The sequence below is a fragment of the Chlorocebus sabaeus genome, chromosome 1 (genome assembly GCF_047675955.1).
Source record: "Chlorocebus sabaeus isolate Y175 chromosome 1, mChlSab1.0.hap1, whole genome shotgun sequence".
NCBI lineage: Eukaryota > Metazoa > Chordata > Mammalia > Primates > Cercopithecidae > Chlorocebus > Chlorocebus sabaeus.
In genome coordinates this window covers 7,024,878-7,042,932 of record NC_132904.1, presented here as the reverse complement: position 1 = coordinate 7,042,932, position 18,055 = coordinate 7,024,878, and the positions used below count along the sequence as shown (strand labels likewise).

At 43.3% G+C, this 18,055-nt stretch overlaps 1 protein-coding gene across 6 annotated transcripts in view; it reads left to right on the top strand.

The window, feature by feature from the left end:
- Positions 1 to 18,055, top strand: part of KDM2A (lysine demethylase 2A) — a 150,030-nt gene that overhangs the window by 92,771 nt on the left and 39,204 nt on the right. For all 6 annotated transcript variants that reach the window (XM_007968880.3, XM_073013035.1, XM_073012997.1 and 3 more), the window contains 4 exons: positions 6,628 to 6,806; positions 14,737 to 14,843; positions 15,234 to 15,327; positions 17,049 to 17,202. In XM_007968880.3, coding sequence (XP_007967071.1) covers positions 6,628 to 6,806; positions 14,737 to 14,843; positions 15,234 to 15,327; positions 17,049 to 17,202 — 534 coding nt within the window. The remainder of the gene's footprint in view (positions 1 to 6,627; positions 6,807 to 14,736; positions 14,844 to 15,233; positions 15,328 to 17,048; positions 17,203 to 18,055) is intronic.

Here is an 18,055-nt window from a genome sequence, read left to right as displayed (position 1 = left end):
CGTGTTCCCCAGGCTGGTTTCAAACTCCTGGGCTCAAGAGATTTGCCTGCCTCAGCCTCCCAAAGTGCTGGGATTACAAGCATGAGCTACCATGCCCTGCCTGAGATTAATATTGTTTTCATGCCAGATAACAGTATTCATTCTGTGGCCCATGGACCAAGGAGTAATTCCAACTTTAGTCTTACTATTTAAGAAATATATTTCATAAGGCTATAGCTGATATAGATAGTGATTCTGCTGATGGATCTGGACCAAATCAATTGAAAAACATCTGGAAAGGATTCACCACTGTAGATGCCATTAAGAACATTTGTGGCCAGGCATAGTGGCTCATGTCTGTAATCCCAGCATTTTGAAAGGCCCAGATGGGTGGATCCCTTGAGGCCAGGAGTTTGAGACCAGCCTCGGAAGCATAGTGAGACCATCTCGCTAAGAAATTAGCCATGGCCCGGTGCAGTGACTCAGGCCTGTAATCCCAGCAGTTTGGGAGGCCGAGGCGGGCAGATCACAAGGTCAGGGGTTCAAGACCAGCATGACCAATATGATAAAACCCAGTCTCTACTAAACATACAAAAATTAGCCAAGCATGGTGGCATGAGCCTGTAGTCCCAGCTACTTGGGAGGCTGAAGCAGGAGAATTGCCTGACCCTGGGAGGTGGAGGTTACAGTAAGCCAAGATCGTACCACTGCACTCCAGCCTGGGCGACAGAGTTAGACTCCCATCTCAAAAAAAAAAAAAAAAAAATCAGCTATGCTTGGTGGTGTACACCTGTAGTCCCAACTATTTGGGAGGTTGAGGTGGGAGGATCACTTGAGCCCAGGAATTTGAGGCTGCAGTGAGCTCTGATCTTGCCACTCTGTTCCAGCCTGGGCATGAGAGTGAGACCCTGTCTCTAAAAAAAAAAAAATTAATTAAAATGAAAAAGAGCATTTGTGGTACATGGGAGGAGGTCAGAATATCAGCATTAACAGGAGTTTGGAAAAAGTTGATTCTCACCCTTATGGATGACTTTGAGCAGTTCAAGACTTCAGTGGAGGAAATAACTGCAAATGTGGTGAAAATAGTGAGAGAACTAGAATTAGAAATGGAGGGGAAGATGTGACTGAATTGCTGCAATCTATAATGAAACTTGAGCAGATGAGGAGTTGCTTCTTATGGATGAGCAAATAAAGAAATTTGTTTTTTTAAGATAGAATCTACTCCTGGTGAAGATGCTGTAAACATTGTCAAAGTAACAACAGGTATTTAGGATATTACATAAAGTGAGTTTATAAAACAGCAGTAGGGTTTGAGAGGATTGACTTCAATTTTGAAAGAAGTTCTAACATGGGTAAAATGCTATCAGACAGCATTGCATGCTACAGAGAAGTCTCTTTGTGAAAGTATCAATCCATGTTGCAAACTTTATTGTTGTCTTATTTTAAGAAATTGTCGGCTGGGCGAGGTAGCTCACGCCTGTAATCCTAGCACTTTGGGAGGCTGAGGCGGGTGGATTACGAGGTCAGGAGATCAAGACCATCCTGGCTAACACAGTGAAACCCCCGTCTCTACTAAAAATAAAAAAAAAACTAGCCAGGTGTGGTGGCAGGAGCCTGTAGTCCCAGCTACTCAGGAGGCTGAGGCAGGAGAATGGCATGAACCCAGGAGGCGGAACTTGCAGTGAGGTTAAATCGTGCCACTGCACTCCAGCCTGGGCAACAGAGCGAGACTCCGTCTCAAAAAACAAACAAAAAAGACATTATCAACCTGAGAAACATAGCAAGATCTTGTATCTGCAAAAAATTAAAAAATTAGCCAGGCATTGTGGCACATGCCTGTAGTCCCAGCTACTCAGGAGGCTGAGGTGGGAGGATCATCAGAGCCCAAGAATGTGGCTGCGGTGAGCTGTGATTGCGCCAGTGCACTCCAGCCTGGGCAACAGAGCAAGACCCTGTCCCCGCCTCCAAAAAAAAGAAAAAGGGTTTACACTTCAGTGAAAGAAAAAGAAGTTGCTATATCCATCCCAACCTTCAGCAACCACCACCACCCTGATAAGTCAGCAGCCCTCAACATTGAGGCAAATCTCTCCACAAGCAAATATTATGACTCACTGAAGGCTCAGATGATTGTTAGCATTTTTAGCAATAAAGTGTTTTTAAATAAAGGTATGTACCTTGTTTTTGTAGAGACAATGCTGTTGCACACTTAATAGCCTACAGTATAACGTAAATATAACTTATGTGCACTGTGAAACCAAAAAGTTTGTATGACTTGCTTATTGGAACATTTGTTTTATTGCAATGATCTGGAACTGAACCCACAATATCTCCAAGATATGCCTATACTAAGTAGTCTAGTAATAAAAGAATACCAGCCTGGGCAACATAGTGAAACCTTGTCTCTACCAAAAATACAAAAAATTAACTGGGTATGGTGGCGTACACTGTAGTCCCAGCTACTCAGGAGGCTGGGGTGGGAGGATTGCTTGAGCCTGGGAGGCAGAGGTTGCATTGAGCCTAGATTGTGCCACTGCACTCCAGCCTGGGTGACAGAGTGAGGCCCCATCTCAAAAGGAAAAAAGAATAAAACTTTGCTTTCCTCTACATTCTTTTTTTTTTTTTTTTTTTTTTTTTTTTTTTAAAGACAGAGTCTTGCTCTGTCGCCCAGGCTGGAATGCAGTGGTGCGATCTTGGCTCACTGCAACCTCTGCCTCTCAAATTCAAGCGAATCTCCTGCCTCAGCCTCCTGAGTAGCTGAGACTAAGGCCGCACACCACCACTCCCAGCTAATTTTTGTATGTTTAGTAGAGATAAGGTTTCACCATGTTGGCCAGGCTGGTCTGAAACTCCTGACCTCAAGTGATCTGCCCATCTCAGCCTCCCAAAGTGCTGGGATTATAGGCATGAGTCACCACACCTGCCCTCCCCTACATTCCTGAAGGAAAGCATTTACTTGTAATTTCTTAAATTATGGTTAAATACAAATAATATAAAGTTTACCGTCATAACCATTACATTTTTTTTTTTGTATAAAACATTTCATTGTCATGAACCCATTTTAAAGCATACTTGTGTAATCAAGTTTTTTCACAGTGTGCAACCATCACCACTATCTAGTTCTAGAATTTCATCACCCCAAACAAACTCCATACCATTCAGCAGTCATTCTCCGTTTTCTCCTCCACTTAACTCCTGGCAACAACAAATCTACTCTTTGTCTTGGTGAATTTGTCTAATCTATATATTTTATATAAATGGAGCTATATAATATGTAGCCTTTTGTGTAGGCTTCTTTGATAGTGTGTTTTCTTTTTTTGTTTGTTTGTTTTTTGTTTTTTTTTTAGGTAAGAGTCTTGCTGTGTCGCCCAGGTTGGAGTGCAGTGGCACGATCTTGGCTCACTGCAAGCTCCGCCTCCTGGGTTCATGCTATTCTCCTGCCTCAGTCTCCTGAGTAGCTGGGACTACAGGTGCCCACCACCACGCCCAGCTAATTTTTTGTATTTTAGTAGAGATAGGGTTTCACCGTGTTAACCAGGATGGTCTTGATCTCCTGACCTCATGATCCACCCGCCTAGGCCTCCCAAAGTGCTGGGATTACAGACGTGAGCCACCACGCCCAGCCGATACAGTGTGTTTTCTTGGTGTATCCATGTTGTAGCATGTATTAGTACTTCATTCCTATTTAGGGCCAAATATTTCCTAGTATGGATCGACCACATTTTATCCGTATCATGATAAACATTTGTGTTATTTCCATCTTTTAGCTGTTTTGAATAGTGCTGCAGTGAATATTTACGTACAAGCTTTTGTTTGAACACTTTGTTTAATTCTTTTAGATATATGCCTAGGAGTAGAATTGCTGAGTCATATGGTCATTATGTGTTTAGTTTATTGAGAAACTGCCCACCCAATTTTCATAGCGGCTGCACCATCTTATATGCCCACCAGTAGATGTATGAGGGTTCCAGTTTCTCTACATTTTTGCTAACACTCATTATTTTCCATTTTTAAAATTATTGCGATCCTAGTGGGTATGAAGTGGTATTTCTTGGCTGTTTGATTTAACATTCACTTTTTCTTTTAAAATATGAAGGGTAGGTTCTGTCCATTGCCTTATATTATTAGTTATGTTTTGCTATTAATATATATATTCTGCCTTGTCTATTTCACACTGGCCATATTCTTCTCTTGGGTGTTATCTCTTTAACTAAACTATAAATTCCTTAGAGACAGGAAGTCAGGTTCTAATGCTACCTGATATATCCAGCCAGGCCACGTGTTTATTTGTCTTACAAGGCATACTATATATATATATATATATGAATTTTTTTTTTTCCTACAGCCTCTACCTCCTGGGCTCAGATGATTCACACCTCAGCCTCCTGAGTAGCCGGGATTACAGGCACGCACCACCATCCCAGCTAATTTTTTGTATTTTTATTTTTATTTTTGTTGTTTGCGTGTGTATTTTAATTTTTTTGTGTTTTTAGTAGAGGCAGTGTTTTGCTATGTTGCTCAGGCTGGTCTCAAACTCCTGGACAGAAGCAGTCTGCCCACCTTGACCTCCCAGAGTGCTGGGATTATAGACGTGCGCCACTGTGCCCGGCCAGGCATACAATATTGTCAGCTTTTTATTCTCTCTCCCTTCCCTGACCACCATTTTCTGAATATTTTAGCTTATGCCTTTACCTCTGCGTGGAATTGTCCCTGTTGAATCATCTCTTGTTAGAATTCTGCTTATTCTTCCCCCTCTTTTCCTAAAGCATTTTCTGATCAGTCTAATAAAAATATGATACTTTCCTTTTGTTTTTACTGCTGCTTGAGCACCTACTTTGTGTTAAACATTTTACTTCATCGATTTTAAATCTTCACAATGGCCCACAAGGTGATACTCATTCTCCACAAGATATACATGTTAGAGAAATTACATAACTTGTCTAAGTAGTATAGGAGCTGAGATTTAAACTTAGGTCTCAGCCAGGTGCCGTGGCTCACACGTGTAATCCTGGCATTTTGGAAGGCCAAGGTGGGCAGATCACCTGAGGTCAGGAGTTTGAGACCAGCCTGGCCAACATGGCAAAACCCTGACTTTACCAAAAACACAAAAATTAGGCAGGCATGGTGGCACACGGCTGTAGTCCCAGCTACTTGGGAGGCTGAGGCACAAGCATTGCTTGAACCTGGGAGGTGGAGGTTACAGTGAGCCAAGATTTCGCACCACTGCACTCCAGCCTGGGTGACACAGTGAGACTGTTTCAAAATAAAAATAGAGAAATAAATAGGCCGGGTGCGGTGGCTCATGCCTGTAATCCTAGCACTTTAGGAGGCCAAGGCAGGCGAATTGCCTGAGCTCAGGAGTTTGAGACCAGCCTGGGCAACATGGTGAAACCCCATCTCTACTAAAATACAAAAAGTTAGGTGGGGTGGCAGCGTGTGCCTATAGTCCCAGCTACTCTGGAGGTTGAGGCAGGATAATTACTTGAACCCAGGAGTTGGGAGTTTGCAGTGAGCCGAGAGCACACCACTGCACCCAAGCCTGAGCGACAGAGCAAGACTCCATCTCTAAAAAATAAACAAACAAACTTAGGTCTCTTTGGCTCCAAAGCTATTGTTTTCTCTCCACTACTATTTTCTGCTGACTCTTCTGGCCTTCTGCATTTTGTTGTAATTGTTATAGTCAACAAGAATCTGACACAGATCTTCGTGTCCGTCCTGGTGTCTTTATCATTCTATAAATATTTGTGGAATAAATGAAAAGGGGACTTTGTTCTTCATGAACTAGGATAATTATCTTCATGGGCTAGGATATTATCGACAGGTTTGGGAAATAGCCCTGTTTAACAAAAGAATATAAATTCAAAATCATCATATTACCCACTAAATTATGGATCCTTTATTCAAATTATGAGATAGATTAGGTCAATCTACATCAAATCATTATAGCTCAGTAAGTAAGAGCTTGACTCTAGAGTGAGCTTTCCCAGGTTCTTTTCCTGGTTTGTTCTATAAGTTACCTAACATCTGCTTTCTCGTGTATGAGGTGAAGATTAGTATTTAGTATTTAGCATTTAGAATTGTTAGGATTAGGCCAGGCACGGTGGCGCACAACTATAATCCCAGCACTTTGGGAGGTGGATCATGAGGTCAGGAGATCGAGACCATCCTGACTAACACGGTGAAACCCCGTCTCTACTAAAAATACAAAAAAATTAGCTGGGCATGGTGGCGGGCACCTGTAGTCCCAGCTACTCAGGAGGCTGAGGCAGGAGAATGGCGTGAACCCAGGAGGCAGAGCTTGCAGTGAGCCAAGATTGCACCACTGCACTCCAGCCTGGGCCACAGAGCGAGACTCCGTCTCAAAAAAAAAAAAAGGAATTGTTAGGATTAAATTAGACCTTAGATAAAAGATTCAACAACAGACTGTATAGTAAACATGCATTAGGGAATAATTATTATTATTAACATCACCCATTGTCTTTCCCATTCTGTGTGATTTGATTATGATTATGTTGAATGAGAACTTTTTCTTTGTCTATTATTGAAAATAAGAAAGGATAGTATTTTTCCTTCTCCTTTTTAAAAATATTCTTACTGTATTTAAGGATATTAGTGGCTTCATAGAGATGATCAATGCATCTTTTATGGCAGGGAGTCGTCGCATGGTGGATGTCATGGACGTGAACACACAGAAAGGCATTGAAATGACCATGGCTCAGTGGACACGCTACTATGAGACCCCAGAGGAGGAGCGAGAGAAACTCTATAATGTCATCAGCCTAGAGTTTAGCCACACCAGGCTGGAGAACATGGTGCAGAGGCCCTCCACGGTTAGTGTAATCTTTTTGTTCATATTGTCATTGTCACCAAAAGGGTTGTTTTCCGCTGGGTGTTGGTAACTGATGCTTGTAATCCCAGCACTTTGGGAGGTCAAGGCAGGCAGATCGCTTGAGCTGAGGAGTTTGAGACCAGCCAGGGCAGCATGGTGAAACCATATCGCTACAAAAAGTACCCCCCCCAAAAAAAAAAAAGCTGGGTATGATGGCACATGCCTGTAGTTCCAGCTACTCAGGCTGAGGTGGGAGGATCACCTGAGCCCAGGAGGTTGAGGCTGCAGTGACGGGTGATTGCACCACTGCATTCCAGCCTGGGTGACAGAACAAGACCCTGTCTCAAAAAATTAAAATAAAATGGGTTGTTTTTATACTGTGAAAATTTATAAGTTTTTGCACCTACCTACCAAGATTAAGCTGAAGGAAAATAAGACTATTTGACAAGAATAACTTGTATTTTTATAAAGATATATTGATACTGTATTTTGATAAGAATAACTGTATTTTCTGAAATCACTTAAAGTTTTGTGGGGGGGGTAATTTTTTTAATTTATTATAATTTAAAAATTTTTTTTTTTTTTTAGAGACAGGGTCTCACAATTTTGTCCAGGCTGACTTTGAACTCCTGGGCTCAAGCAATCCTCCCACCTTGGCCTCCCAAAGTGCTGGGATTACAGGCATGAGCCACCATGCCTGGGCGTGAAATCACTTAATTTTATATAGGGCAGGATTATTCTGATTTGTTTCACCTGTAACTTAATGTAGGCCCATTGACCTTTGGACGTAACGGAGAGGAGTATTAAAATTCACCCTTGGAGCCAGGCGCTCATGCTTGGAATCCCAGCACTTTGGGAGGCCGAGGTGGGTGGATAGCCAGAGGTCAGGAGTTTGAGACCAGCCTGGCCAACATGGCGAAACTCCGTCTCTACTAAAATTACAAAAATTAGCCAGACATGGTTGCATGTGCCTATAATTCCAGCTACTTGGGAGACTGAGGCAGGAGAATCGCTTGAACCCGGGAGGTGGAGGTTGCAGTGAGCTGAGATCATGCCACTGCACTCCAGCCTGGGTGACAGAGTGAGACCTTGTCTCAAAAAATAAAAAAAATAAAAATTCACTCTTGACCAGGCATAGTGGCTCAAGCTTGTAATCCCAACACTTTGAGAGGCTAAGATAGAAGATTGCTTGAGGCCAGTAGTTCAAGACCAGCCTGGGGAATGTCATGAGACCCTGAAAAATAAAAATTAACATTTTTATTATTTATTTATTTATTTATTATTTTGAGATAGAGTCTCACTTTGTTGCCCAGGATATAGAGTGCAGTGGCGCGATCTTGGCTCACTGCAACCTCCGCCTCCCTGGTTCAAGCAGTTCTCCTGCCTCAGCCTCCTGAGTAGCTGAGACTATAGGCCACCATGCACTGCTAATTTTTGTATTTTTTTGGTAGAGACAGGGTTTCATCATGTTGGCCAGGCTGGTCTTGAACTCCTGACCTCAAATGATCAACCTGCCTCGGTCTCCCAAAGTGCTGGGATTACAGGCATGAGCCACCACACCCAGCCGAAAGGAACTATTTTTATATTAGTAATCATTGCTTATTTGGTCATGTGGAAGTACAGGAAGACAGGTGGTTAGAATTTAGCCTTCTTGTTAGCCTAATGTGGTTTGCTAAATAGGAATTTAATGACAGGGATGTAAGAATTCCAGTAACATTATTTATTTGTAATTTTGTTTCCTTAATATTTCTAGAATTTTATTTTATTATCATTATTATTTCTTCATTTATTTATTTTTTTTTGAGACGGAGTCTCACTCTATCGCCCAGGCTGGAGTGCAGTGGCGCGATCTTGGCTTACTGCAAGCTCCGCCTCCCGAGTTCTCGCCATTCTCCTGCCTCAGCCTCCTGAGTAGCTGGGACTACAGGTGCCCGCCACCTCGCCTGGCTAATTTTTTGTATTTTTAGTAGAAACAAGGTTTCGCCGTGTTAGCCAGGATGGTCTCGATCTCCTGACCTTGTGATCCGCCCGCCTCAGCCTCCCAAAGTGCTGGGATTACAGGCGTGAGCCACCGCACCTGGCCTTATTATTATTTTTGAAACAGGTTCTCGCTCTGTTGCCCAGGCTTGAGTGCAGTGGCGTGAACTCGGCTCACTGCAGCTTCCGCCTCCCAGGTTCAAGCAATTCTCCCACCTCAGCCTCTCAAATAGCGGCGATTACAGGAGCACACCACCACACCCAGCTAATTTTTGTATTTTTAGTAGAGACGGGGTTTCACCATGTTGGCCAGGCTTGTCTTGAACTCCTGACCTCAGATGATCCACCTGCCTCAGCCTCTCACAGTGTTGGAATTACAGGTGTGAGCCACTGTACCCAGCCAATTTCCAGAATTTTAATTTAAAAATAACAAGATTGGCCACGTTCGTTGGCTCATGCCTATAATTCCAGCACTTTGGGAGGCTGACGCGGGAGAATCCCTTGAGCCTAGGAGTTCAAGACCAGCCTGGATAACATAGCAAGACTCTACAAAAAGTTTGAAGACTTAGCCAGGGATGGTGGCATGCACCTGTAGTCCTGGTTACTCAAGAGACCGAGGTGGGAAGATTGCTTGAGCCTGGGAGGTTGAGGCAGCAGTGAGCTGTGATCACACCACTTCACTCTAGCCTAGCCAACATTGCAAGACTCTGTCTCAAAAAAATAATAAAATGATAAAAAAAATATAAATAGAAGCCAGGCATGGTGGCTCATGCCTATAATCCTAGCACTTTGGGAGGCCGAGGCAAACAGCTTGCTTGAGCTCAGGGGTTGATACCAGCCTGGGCAACATGGTGAAACCCTATCTCTACAGAAAAATTAGCCGGGCATGATAGCATCCCCCATGTAGTCCCAGCTACTCAGGGGGTTGAGGCAGGAGGATTGCTTGAGCCTAGGAATTTGAGACCAGTCTGAGCAACATAATGAAACCCTGTCTCTACTTTTGGGGAAAAAAAAAAAAAAGCTAAGCAGCAACAACAAAAATAGCATAATTGTAACTATAAATGTAGAACTTGACCTGGTCAATACTTTACCATTATTAAGATTGTGAGGCCGGGCGCGGTGGCTCAAACCTGTAATCCCAGCACTTTGGGAGGCCGAGACGGGCGGATCACAAGGTCAGGAGATTGAGACCATCCCGGCTAACACGGTGAAACCCCGTCTCTACTAAAAAAATACAAAAAAAAAAAAAAATACTAGCCGGGCGAGGTATCGGGTGCCTGTAGTCCCAGCTACTTGGGAGGCTGAGGCAGGAGAATGGCGTAAACCCAGGAGGTGGAACTTGCATTGAGCTGAGATCCGGCCACTGCACTCCAGCCTGGGCGACAGAGCGAGACTCAGTCTCAAAAAAAAAAAAAAAAAAAAAAATAGACTGTGAAATGTCTCACTATTCCACATGAAGCCTTTTTTGTGGCATCCTGAATTTATTCACTCTGTCCCTAGTTTTAATGATAAAAATGTGACATCAACCTATGAGAGGGCTCGGAAATAGAAAATTATTAAGAGAGCAGAGGCCACACTACCATTATCTTACAGGGATCTAAAACATGACTAGAAAAATTGAACGAGCTATTACGAAGCTCACATTCTAAAAGCAGGTAAGCTTTTTGTGACCTTGCTATGTAAGTAATAATGTTTTATTGGTAGAATAAAAGAGAAGACTTCATGTGGAATAGTCACACATTTCAAAATCTTAATAATGGAAAAGTATTGACCAGGTCAAGTTTTACTTTTTTTTTTTTTGTTGTTGAGACGGAGTCTCGCTCTGTCGCCCAGGCTGGAGTGCAGTGGCGCGATCTCCACTCACTGCAAGCTCCTCCTCCCGGGTTCACGCCATTCTCCTGCCTCAGCCTCCCATGTAGCTAGGACTACAGGCGCCCGCCACCACGCCCGGCTAATTTTTTGTATTTTTAGTAGAGACGGGTTTTCACCGTGTTAGCCAGGATAGTCTCGATCTCCTGACCTCGTGATCCGCCCGTCTTGGCCTCCCAAAGTGCTGGGATTACAGGCGTGAGCCACCGCGCCCGGCTAAGTTTTACATTTATAGCTAGAGGCCTGGCACGGTTGCTCACACCTCTAATCCCAGCACTTTGGGAGGCCAAGGTGGGTGGATCACTTGAGCCCAAGAGTTCGAGACCACTCGGGAAACTGAGGCACAAGAATCGCTTGAACCCGGGAGGCAGAAGTTGCAGTGAGCTGAGATGGTGCCACTGCACTCCAGCCTGTGCAACAGAATGTGACCCTGTCTCAAAAACAAACAAACAAAAAAACATTTATAGCTACAATCATGTTATTTTTGTTGTTGCTGTTTCTATTGGTAGAATTCTTATTCCCCCCATAGTATATCCCTTCATTTATCTAGGTCTTTTCCAGTATATTTCACTAGTGCTTTTTTAAAAACCAGCTTTATTGAGGTAAAATTGATGTTCAGTAAAGTGGACCCCCAATTTTTTTTTTTTTTTTTTTGAGACGGAGTCTCGCTCTGTCGCCCAGGCTGGAGTGCAGTGGCGCGATCTCAGCTCACTGCAACCTCCGCCTCCCGAGTTCACACCATTCTCCTGCCTCCCGAGGAGCTAGGATTACAGGCGCCTGCCACCATGCCCGGCTTATTTTTTGTATTTTTTTCAGTAGAGACGGGGTTTCACTGTGTTAGCCAGGATGGTCTCGATCTCCTGACCTCGTGATCCACCCGCCTTGGCCTCCCAAAGTGCTGGGATTACAGGCATGAGCCACCGCGCCCGGCCGGACCCCCATTTTAAGTGTGCATTTCAATGAGTTTTGACAGACATATTTATTGATGTGAGTAACCACCACAATCAAAATACAGAAAATAAACCAGGTGCAGTACTTACGCCTACAATCCCAGCACTCTGGGTGGGCAGATCACTTGAAGTCAGAAGTTCAAGACCAGCCTGGCCAACATGGTGAAACCCTGCCTCTACTAAAAATACAAAAATTAGCTGGGTGTGGTGGTGGGCGCCTGTGATCCCAGCTACCTGGGAGGTTGAGGTGGGAGAATCGCTTGAAATCAGGAGGCAGAGGTCACAGTGAGCCATGATCACGCCACTGCACTCCAGCCTGGGTGACACAGCAAGACCCTGTCTCAAAAAATAAATAAATAAATGGTGGGGCACGGTGGCTCAAGCCTGTAATCCCAGCACTTTGGGAGGCCGAGACGGGTGGATCACAAGGTCAGGAGATCCAGACCATCCTCGCTAACATGGTGAAACCCCGTCTCTACTAAAAAATACAAAAAACTAGCCAGGCGAAGTGGTGGGCGTCTGTAGTCCCAGCTACTCGGGAGGCTGAGGCAGGAGAGTGGTGTGAACCCAGGAGGCGGAGCTTGCAGTGAGCTGAGATCGCGCCACTGCACTCCAGCCCGGGCGACAGAACGAGACTCCGCCTCAAAAAAAAAAGAAATTCTTCTTTCTGTGAATGAATGCATGGTAAAAAAAAAAAAAAAAGAAAATACTCTTACATTCTGAACCCTTCCTCTCCCCATTTAGACATGGGAGCTTACAGTGTATTAAGCAAGTACTTTATTCATTATTCTGTTAAAGGCATTCCCACAGATAACACACAGAGATGGGAGATGGTGGCTACTACATTAAGTAACTAATGACCCACGGTAAAAAAAAAAAAGCATCCAGGGCTTATTCAATGTTCTGGGACCAGTGGATGCTTGGTTAAGATTGTTGGCTCCGTGAGCATGGAGCAGCAGGTTAACCTTAACAGTTGCACCTCGTCTTGTTTCTTCCATGTCAGTGGTGATGCTTTCTAAATACTCTCCCACAATTAACATCTGGGTATCCTCTAGACAACTGCTTCATATCATGCACAACTGTATGCATTTGTCTCAATTTGCGCTATAACGGAAGTGAGTGACCAAATACATAGATGTTGTTACAAAGCTTACCAGATACATGTTTTTTCTAACCATATTAGTGTAAAATGTTGCAATTTGTATTGCTTTCACTTCTCTTTTTTTTTTTTCAGCCAATATTATTTAAAAGATTCCTGACTGGGCGTGGTGGCTCATGCCTGTAATCCCAGCACTTTGGGGGGCCATGGCTGGGAATCACCTGAGGTCAGAAGTTCGAGACCAGCCTGGCCAAGATGGTGGAACCCCGTCTCTACCAAAAAATACAAAAATTAGTTAGGTGCAGTGGCAGGCATCTGTAATCCCAGCTACTCGGGAGGCTGAGGCAGCAGAATTGCTTGAACCTGGGAGGCGGAGGTTGCAGTGAGCTGAGATCGCACCACAGTACTCTAGCCTGGGTGACAGAGCAAGACTTTGTCTCAAAAAAAAATAAAAAGATTTCTGTACTCTCACATTATTTCAAAATGGTAAAAGTGTTTATGTTTAATCCTTACAACATATCTTTGAAGTAATTATCTTAGTTTTGTGTGTGTATGGTTTTGGGTTTTTTATTGAGACAGTCTTGCTCTGGTTGCCGAAGCTGGAGTACAGTGGTGATTGTAGCTTACTGCAGCCTCAAATTCCTGGGTTTAAGCAAACCTCCCATCTTAGCCTCACAAGTAGCTAGGACTATAGGTACATGCCACCATACCTGGCTATTTTTAAATTTTATTTATTTATTTAATTTATTTTTTTGAGACGGAGTTTCGCTCTTGTTGCCCAGGCTGGAGTGCAGTGGCACGATCTCGGCTCACCAGAACCTCAGCCTCCCAGGTTCAAGCGATTCTCCTGCCTCAGCCTCCCGAGTAACTGGGATTATAGGCATGCACCACCATGCCCAGCTTTTTTTTTTTTTTTTTTTTTTTTTTTTTTAAGACGGAGTCTCGCTCTGTTGCCCAAGCTGGAGTGCAGTGGCGCAATCTCTGCCCACTGCAAGCTCCGCCTCCTGGGTAGACGCCATGCTCCTGCCGCAGCCTCCCGAGTAGCTGGGACTACAGGCGCTTGCCACCATGCCTGGCTAATTTTTTGTATTTTCAGTAGAGAAAGCGTTTCACCATGTTAGCCAGATGGTCTCGATCTCCTGACCTCGTGATCCACCACCTTGGTCTCCCAAAGTGCTGGGATTACAGGCGTGAGCCACCGCGCCCAGCCTAATTTTGTATTTTTAGTAGAGACAGGGTTTCTCCGTGTTGGTCAGGCTGGTCTTGAACTCCCAACCTTGGGTGATCCACCTGCCTTGGCCTCCCAAAGTGTTGGGGATTATAGGCGTGAACCACTGCAACTGACTTGTGTTTTATTGTGAAGAGCTGGGTTCTCACTGTGTTGCCGAGGTTGGTCTTGAACTCCTGGGTTTAAGTGATCTTCCCACCTTAGCCTTCCAAAGCTCTGGGATTTCAAGCGTGAGCCACTGTGCCTGGTCTTAGTTTTATAGATGAGTTCCAGGGCCTTATATAGTCTTGAAAAGACATGACAGACCTGGAGCTTCTTATTCCTTAGCTGGTAGTTTCTATAGCACATTGTCAATACAAGGCTACAAATCCATACTGGATTTTTTTTTTTAAGCCTAACTTTTGGCGTCTTAATTGTTCTAACAATGGTATATATTTTGCTGAGTTTATAGATACCTTCCAGACAATACCTTTTATTGGATTAAAAATAAAACAAATTGTATGAGTATTGACATAGAAGAGAGTTCATAGTTATACACTATTGCATCATTAATGATTCTATTTTGACTAGTTCTGTCTTTACTATTATCATTTGATGGAATGATGATCTTTATTCTCATATAACAATTATTTCTAGGATGGTTGCCTAGTAATCCTAAGATTCGCCAACAGATTGTTTTAATTTACTTACAATTAAATTATAGTTTTTTGTTGTGTATTTTAAGAAATTCTGCTTTTCTTGACTTTAAAATTATCTTTGACCCCAACCTTTCCCTTGGAGCCCAAGTGTTTCCTCCTTCTATTTAAAGGTGGATTTCATTGACTGGGTAGACAACATGTGGCCAAGGCACTTGAAGGAAAGCCAGACTGAATCAACAAATGCCATCTTGGAGATGCAGTACCCTAAAGTGCAGAAGTAAGTGAAGCGCCCTGCATCTTCCTCCGCATGCTGTGGGAGACCAAAGTAATAGCAAGGATTTGCTTCTCCCTTAAAAGCTTTGCTCTGTGTCCTAAATGATTAAAAAGATGAATTATTTAAAGATTAGACTTCACAGTTCCACAAGGAAGAGTGTATATGAGCATACCATAGCACACAACCACATGGTTAAAGGAAAAAGAAAACAACATTTTCGTCAATAGGGTAGAAAAAAAAAACACCTTTTTCTGATAATGTGATGACTTGAAAATGCATTGCTTTTTCTTCTTCTGGAACTTGATTAGGTGGAAGATAAAGGGAGTATACATTGGTGGGGCAGATGTACTTTCTTCCATCGGTACACTAATGCTGCTGCTTTTTTTGGGTCAGGTACTGTCTAATGAGTGTTCGAGGCTGCTATACTGACTTCCATGTGGACTTTGGTGGTACCTCTGTTTGGTATCACATCCATCAAGGGGGAAAGGTATGGTCATAGTTGTGATAGGGGTTGGAATCTGAAGTTGGTTATGACTTTGCTTCAGTTCATGTATGCTTAATATACCCTGGAAATGAATCTGTTAGGGAATTGTCCCCATTCATATCTGGAAAGAATTATAGATTAAGTTCACCTTCTTGGCTAGTGTTCGGTAGAAATTAGTATTCATCTAGTTCACTATCATTACACCATTGACACAGCACTTAGTAAATCTCAAGAGTCCTATTTCTAGATTCCTGAATCAGAGTTCTCCAAATAAATAGTGGAAGGGAACACGAATTTTGGATAGATTCACTGTGAAGTCAGCAAATTAAGATCTAAACCAACTTTCCCTCTATGTAGCCGTTGGTCTGAAATGTGGCCAAAGGAAGCCTTTAAGTTCTTTTTGAGGATGTAAATAGGTTATGAAGGATTATCTTTATTCATTCAGTTATATTCCAGTTTGTGAAAATGCTTCTGAATGCTATATGAGAATGGAAATCTAGAATTAATACCCGAGGTTTATAGTATTATACTGTTGTTACTCTTTTTTCTCTTACTTGCAGTGAATGCATTTGTAAGACAAAAGTAGAACTAGAATGAGAACAGATAATGCCTTATTTAAAACATGAGGTCTTGGCTGGGCACGGTGGCTCACGCCTGTAATTCCAACACTTTGGGAGGCTGAGGCGGGCGGATCACCTGAGGTCAGGAGCTCGAGACCAGCCTGACCAACATGGAGAAAGCACGTCTCTACTAAAAATACAAAATTAGCCAGGCGTGGTGGTGCATGCCTGTAATCCCAGCTACTCGGGAGGCTGAGGCAGGAGAATCACTTGAATGCAGGAGGTGGAGGTTGTGGTGAGCTGAGATCGTGCCATTGCACTCTAGCCTGGGCAACAAGAGAGAAACTCTGTCTCAAAAAAGAAACAAACAACAACAACAACAACAACAGCAAAAACATGAGGTCTTTTCCGGGCACAGTGGCTCACACGTGTAATCTAGCACTTTGGGAGGCCAAGGTGGGCAGATCATAAGGTCAGGAGATTGAAAACATCTTGGCCAACATGGTGAAACCCCATCTCTACTAAAAGTACAAAAGTTAGCTGGGCGTTGTGGTGCATGACTGTAGTCCCAGCAACTCTGGAGGCTGAGGCAGGAGGATCCTTTGAACCCAGAAGGCAGAGGTTGCAGTGAGCCAAGATCATGCCACTGCACTGTAGCCTGGACTACAAGAGTGAAGCTCCATCTACAAATAAAAAGTCTTAAGCAGAACAACTGTCTCCAAATCCAAAAGTCATTTTGTTTACTTCAGATCTCTTTAAGCCCTGTTGATCTTAGTTACTATCTTGGACAAAACCTGAGCCAGTCTCTTGAAGATACTGTGCCTGATTAACTGTGCTACTTAGGACTCTGGAGGCCAGACAGTCAGAGGTGTTTAAGGGACTGCCTAGGTAATGAGATGAATGTCCCTCTTCTCTCTGAGTCCTGGATGGGTTCCCTAGTCAAACCCCAGGGAAGCCTTAATGCTGTTGGATCAAGTGGAGGATAAGAAAGATCTACTGCTTTGGACCTTCCAAGGTTTACCAAATAGTCAAGTTCTATAGGCTGGGAAAATTGCTTGCCTTTCTTCTACCTGGTAGTCTTAATTTTGTACCTGTTTATCAGTTGAGGGAGACGACTGGGTCATGTCAATGGCTGTTAACAGACTAAAGTTTTTTAACTCACAGGTCTTCTGGCTCATCCCCCCTACAGCCCACAACCTGGAGCTGTACGAGAATTGGCTGCTGTCAGGGAAACAGGGAGACATCTTTCTGGGTGACCGGGTATCAGATTGTCAGCGCATTGAGCTCAAGCAGGGCTATACCTTCGTCATTCCCTCAGGTAAGCAAAATGGGAACAGTGGGTTATTTAGCCACTTTTTTTCTTAATGAAAAAGAAATTGATGGATAACCACCAAGGATAGTTACAATGCTGGGGTCTGCAGAAAACAACAGTGTTTCTTCCTGTCATGATGGAGTAGATGCTGAGGTTTTGTTTGTTTTCTTTTCAGTTTGAAAAGGCAGTGGCTTTCCAATAAAGTATGTTAAGAATTGCCAGTAGAGGCTTTTCGGATATACACGTTTGGGCTCTGCATTAGCCCTAGTAATTTAGAATCTCTATAGATAGGACCTGTTCTGCAGGTGATACACAATCTATGTTGAAGAGCTGCCTAATATTCTAGGGAATGGCTGTAATGGCTGGAGTGCTCAAGTCAGGGATGTTTTTGATCAAGTCATTAAATCAAAGTAAGTGCTTATAAAGATCACAGATTTTGGAGTCACAGACCTCTATTAGGATTCTGACTATGCATTTACCTGCTAGATACTACGTTTAGAGCAAATAATTAAATCTGTGTCTCATTTTGTTATAAGGAATATAGATGAGAACACATGTAAACCAAGCTTATCCAGCCTACAGGCCACAGGCCTCATGCAGCCCAGGATGGCTTTGACTGTGGTCTAACGCAAATTCATAAACCCTCTTAAAACATGAGATTTTTTTTTTTTTTTTGCAATTTTTTTCAAGGTCGTCAGCTGTCATTAGTATTAGTATATTTTATTTTATTTATTTACTTATTTTGAGATAGAGTCTCGCTCTGTAGGCCCAGGCTGGAGTACAATAGCACAGTCTCGGCTCACTGCAACCTCTGCCTCCCAGGTCCCAGTTCAAGCAATTCTCCTGCCTCAGCCTCCCG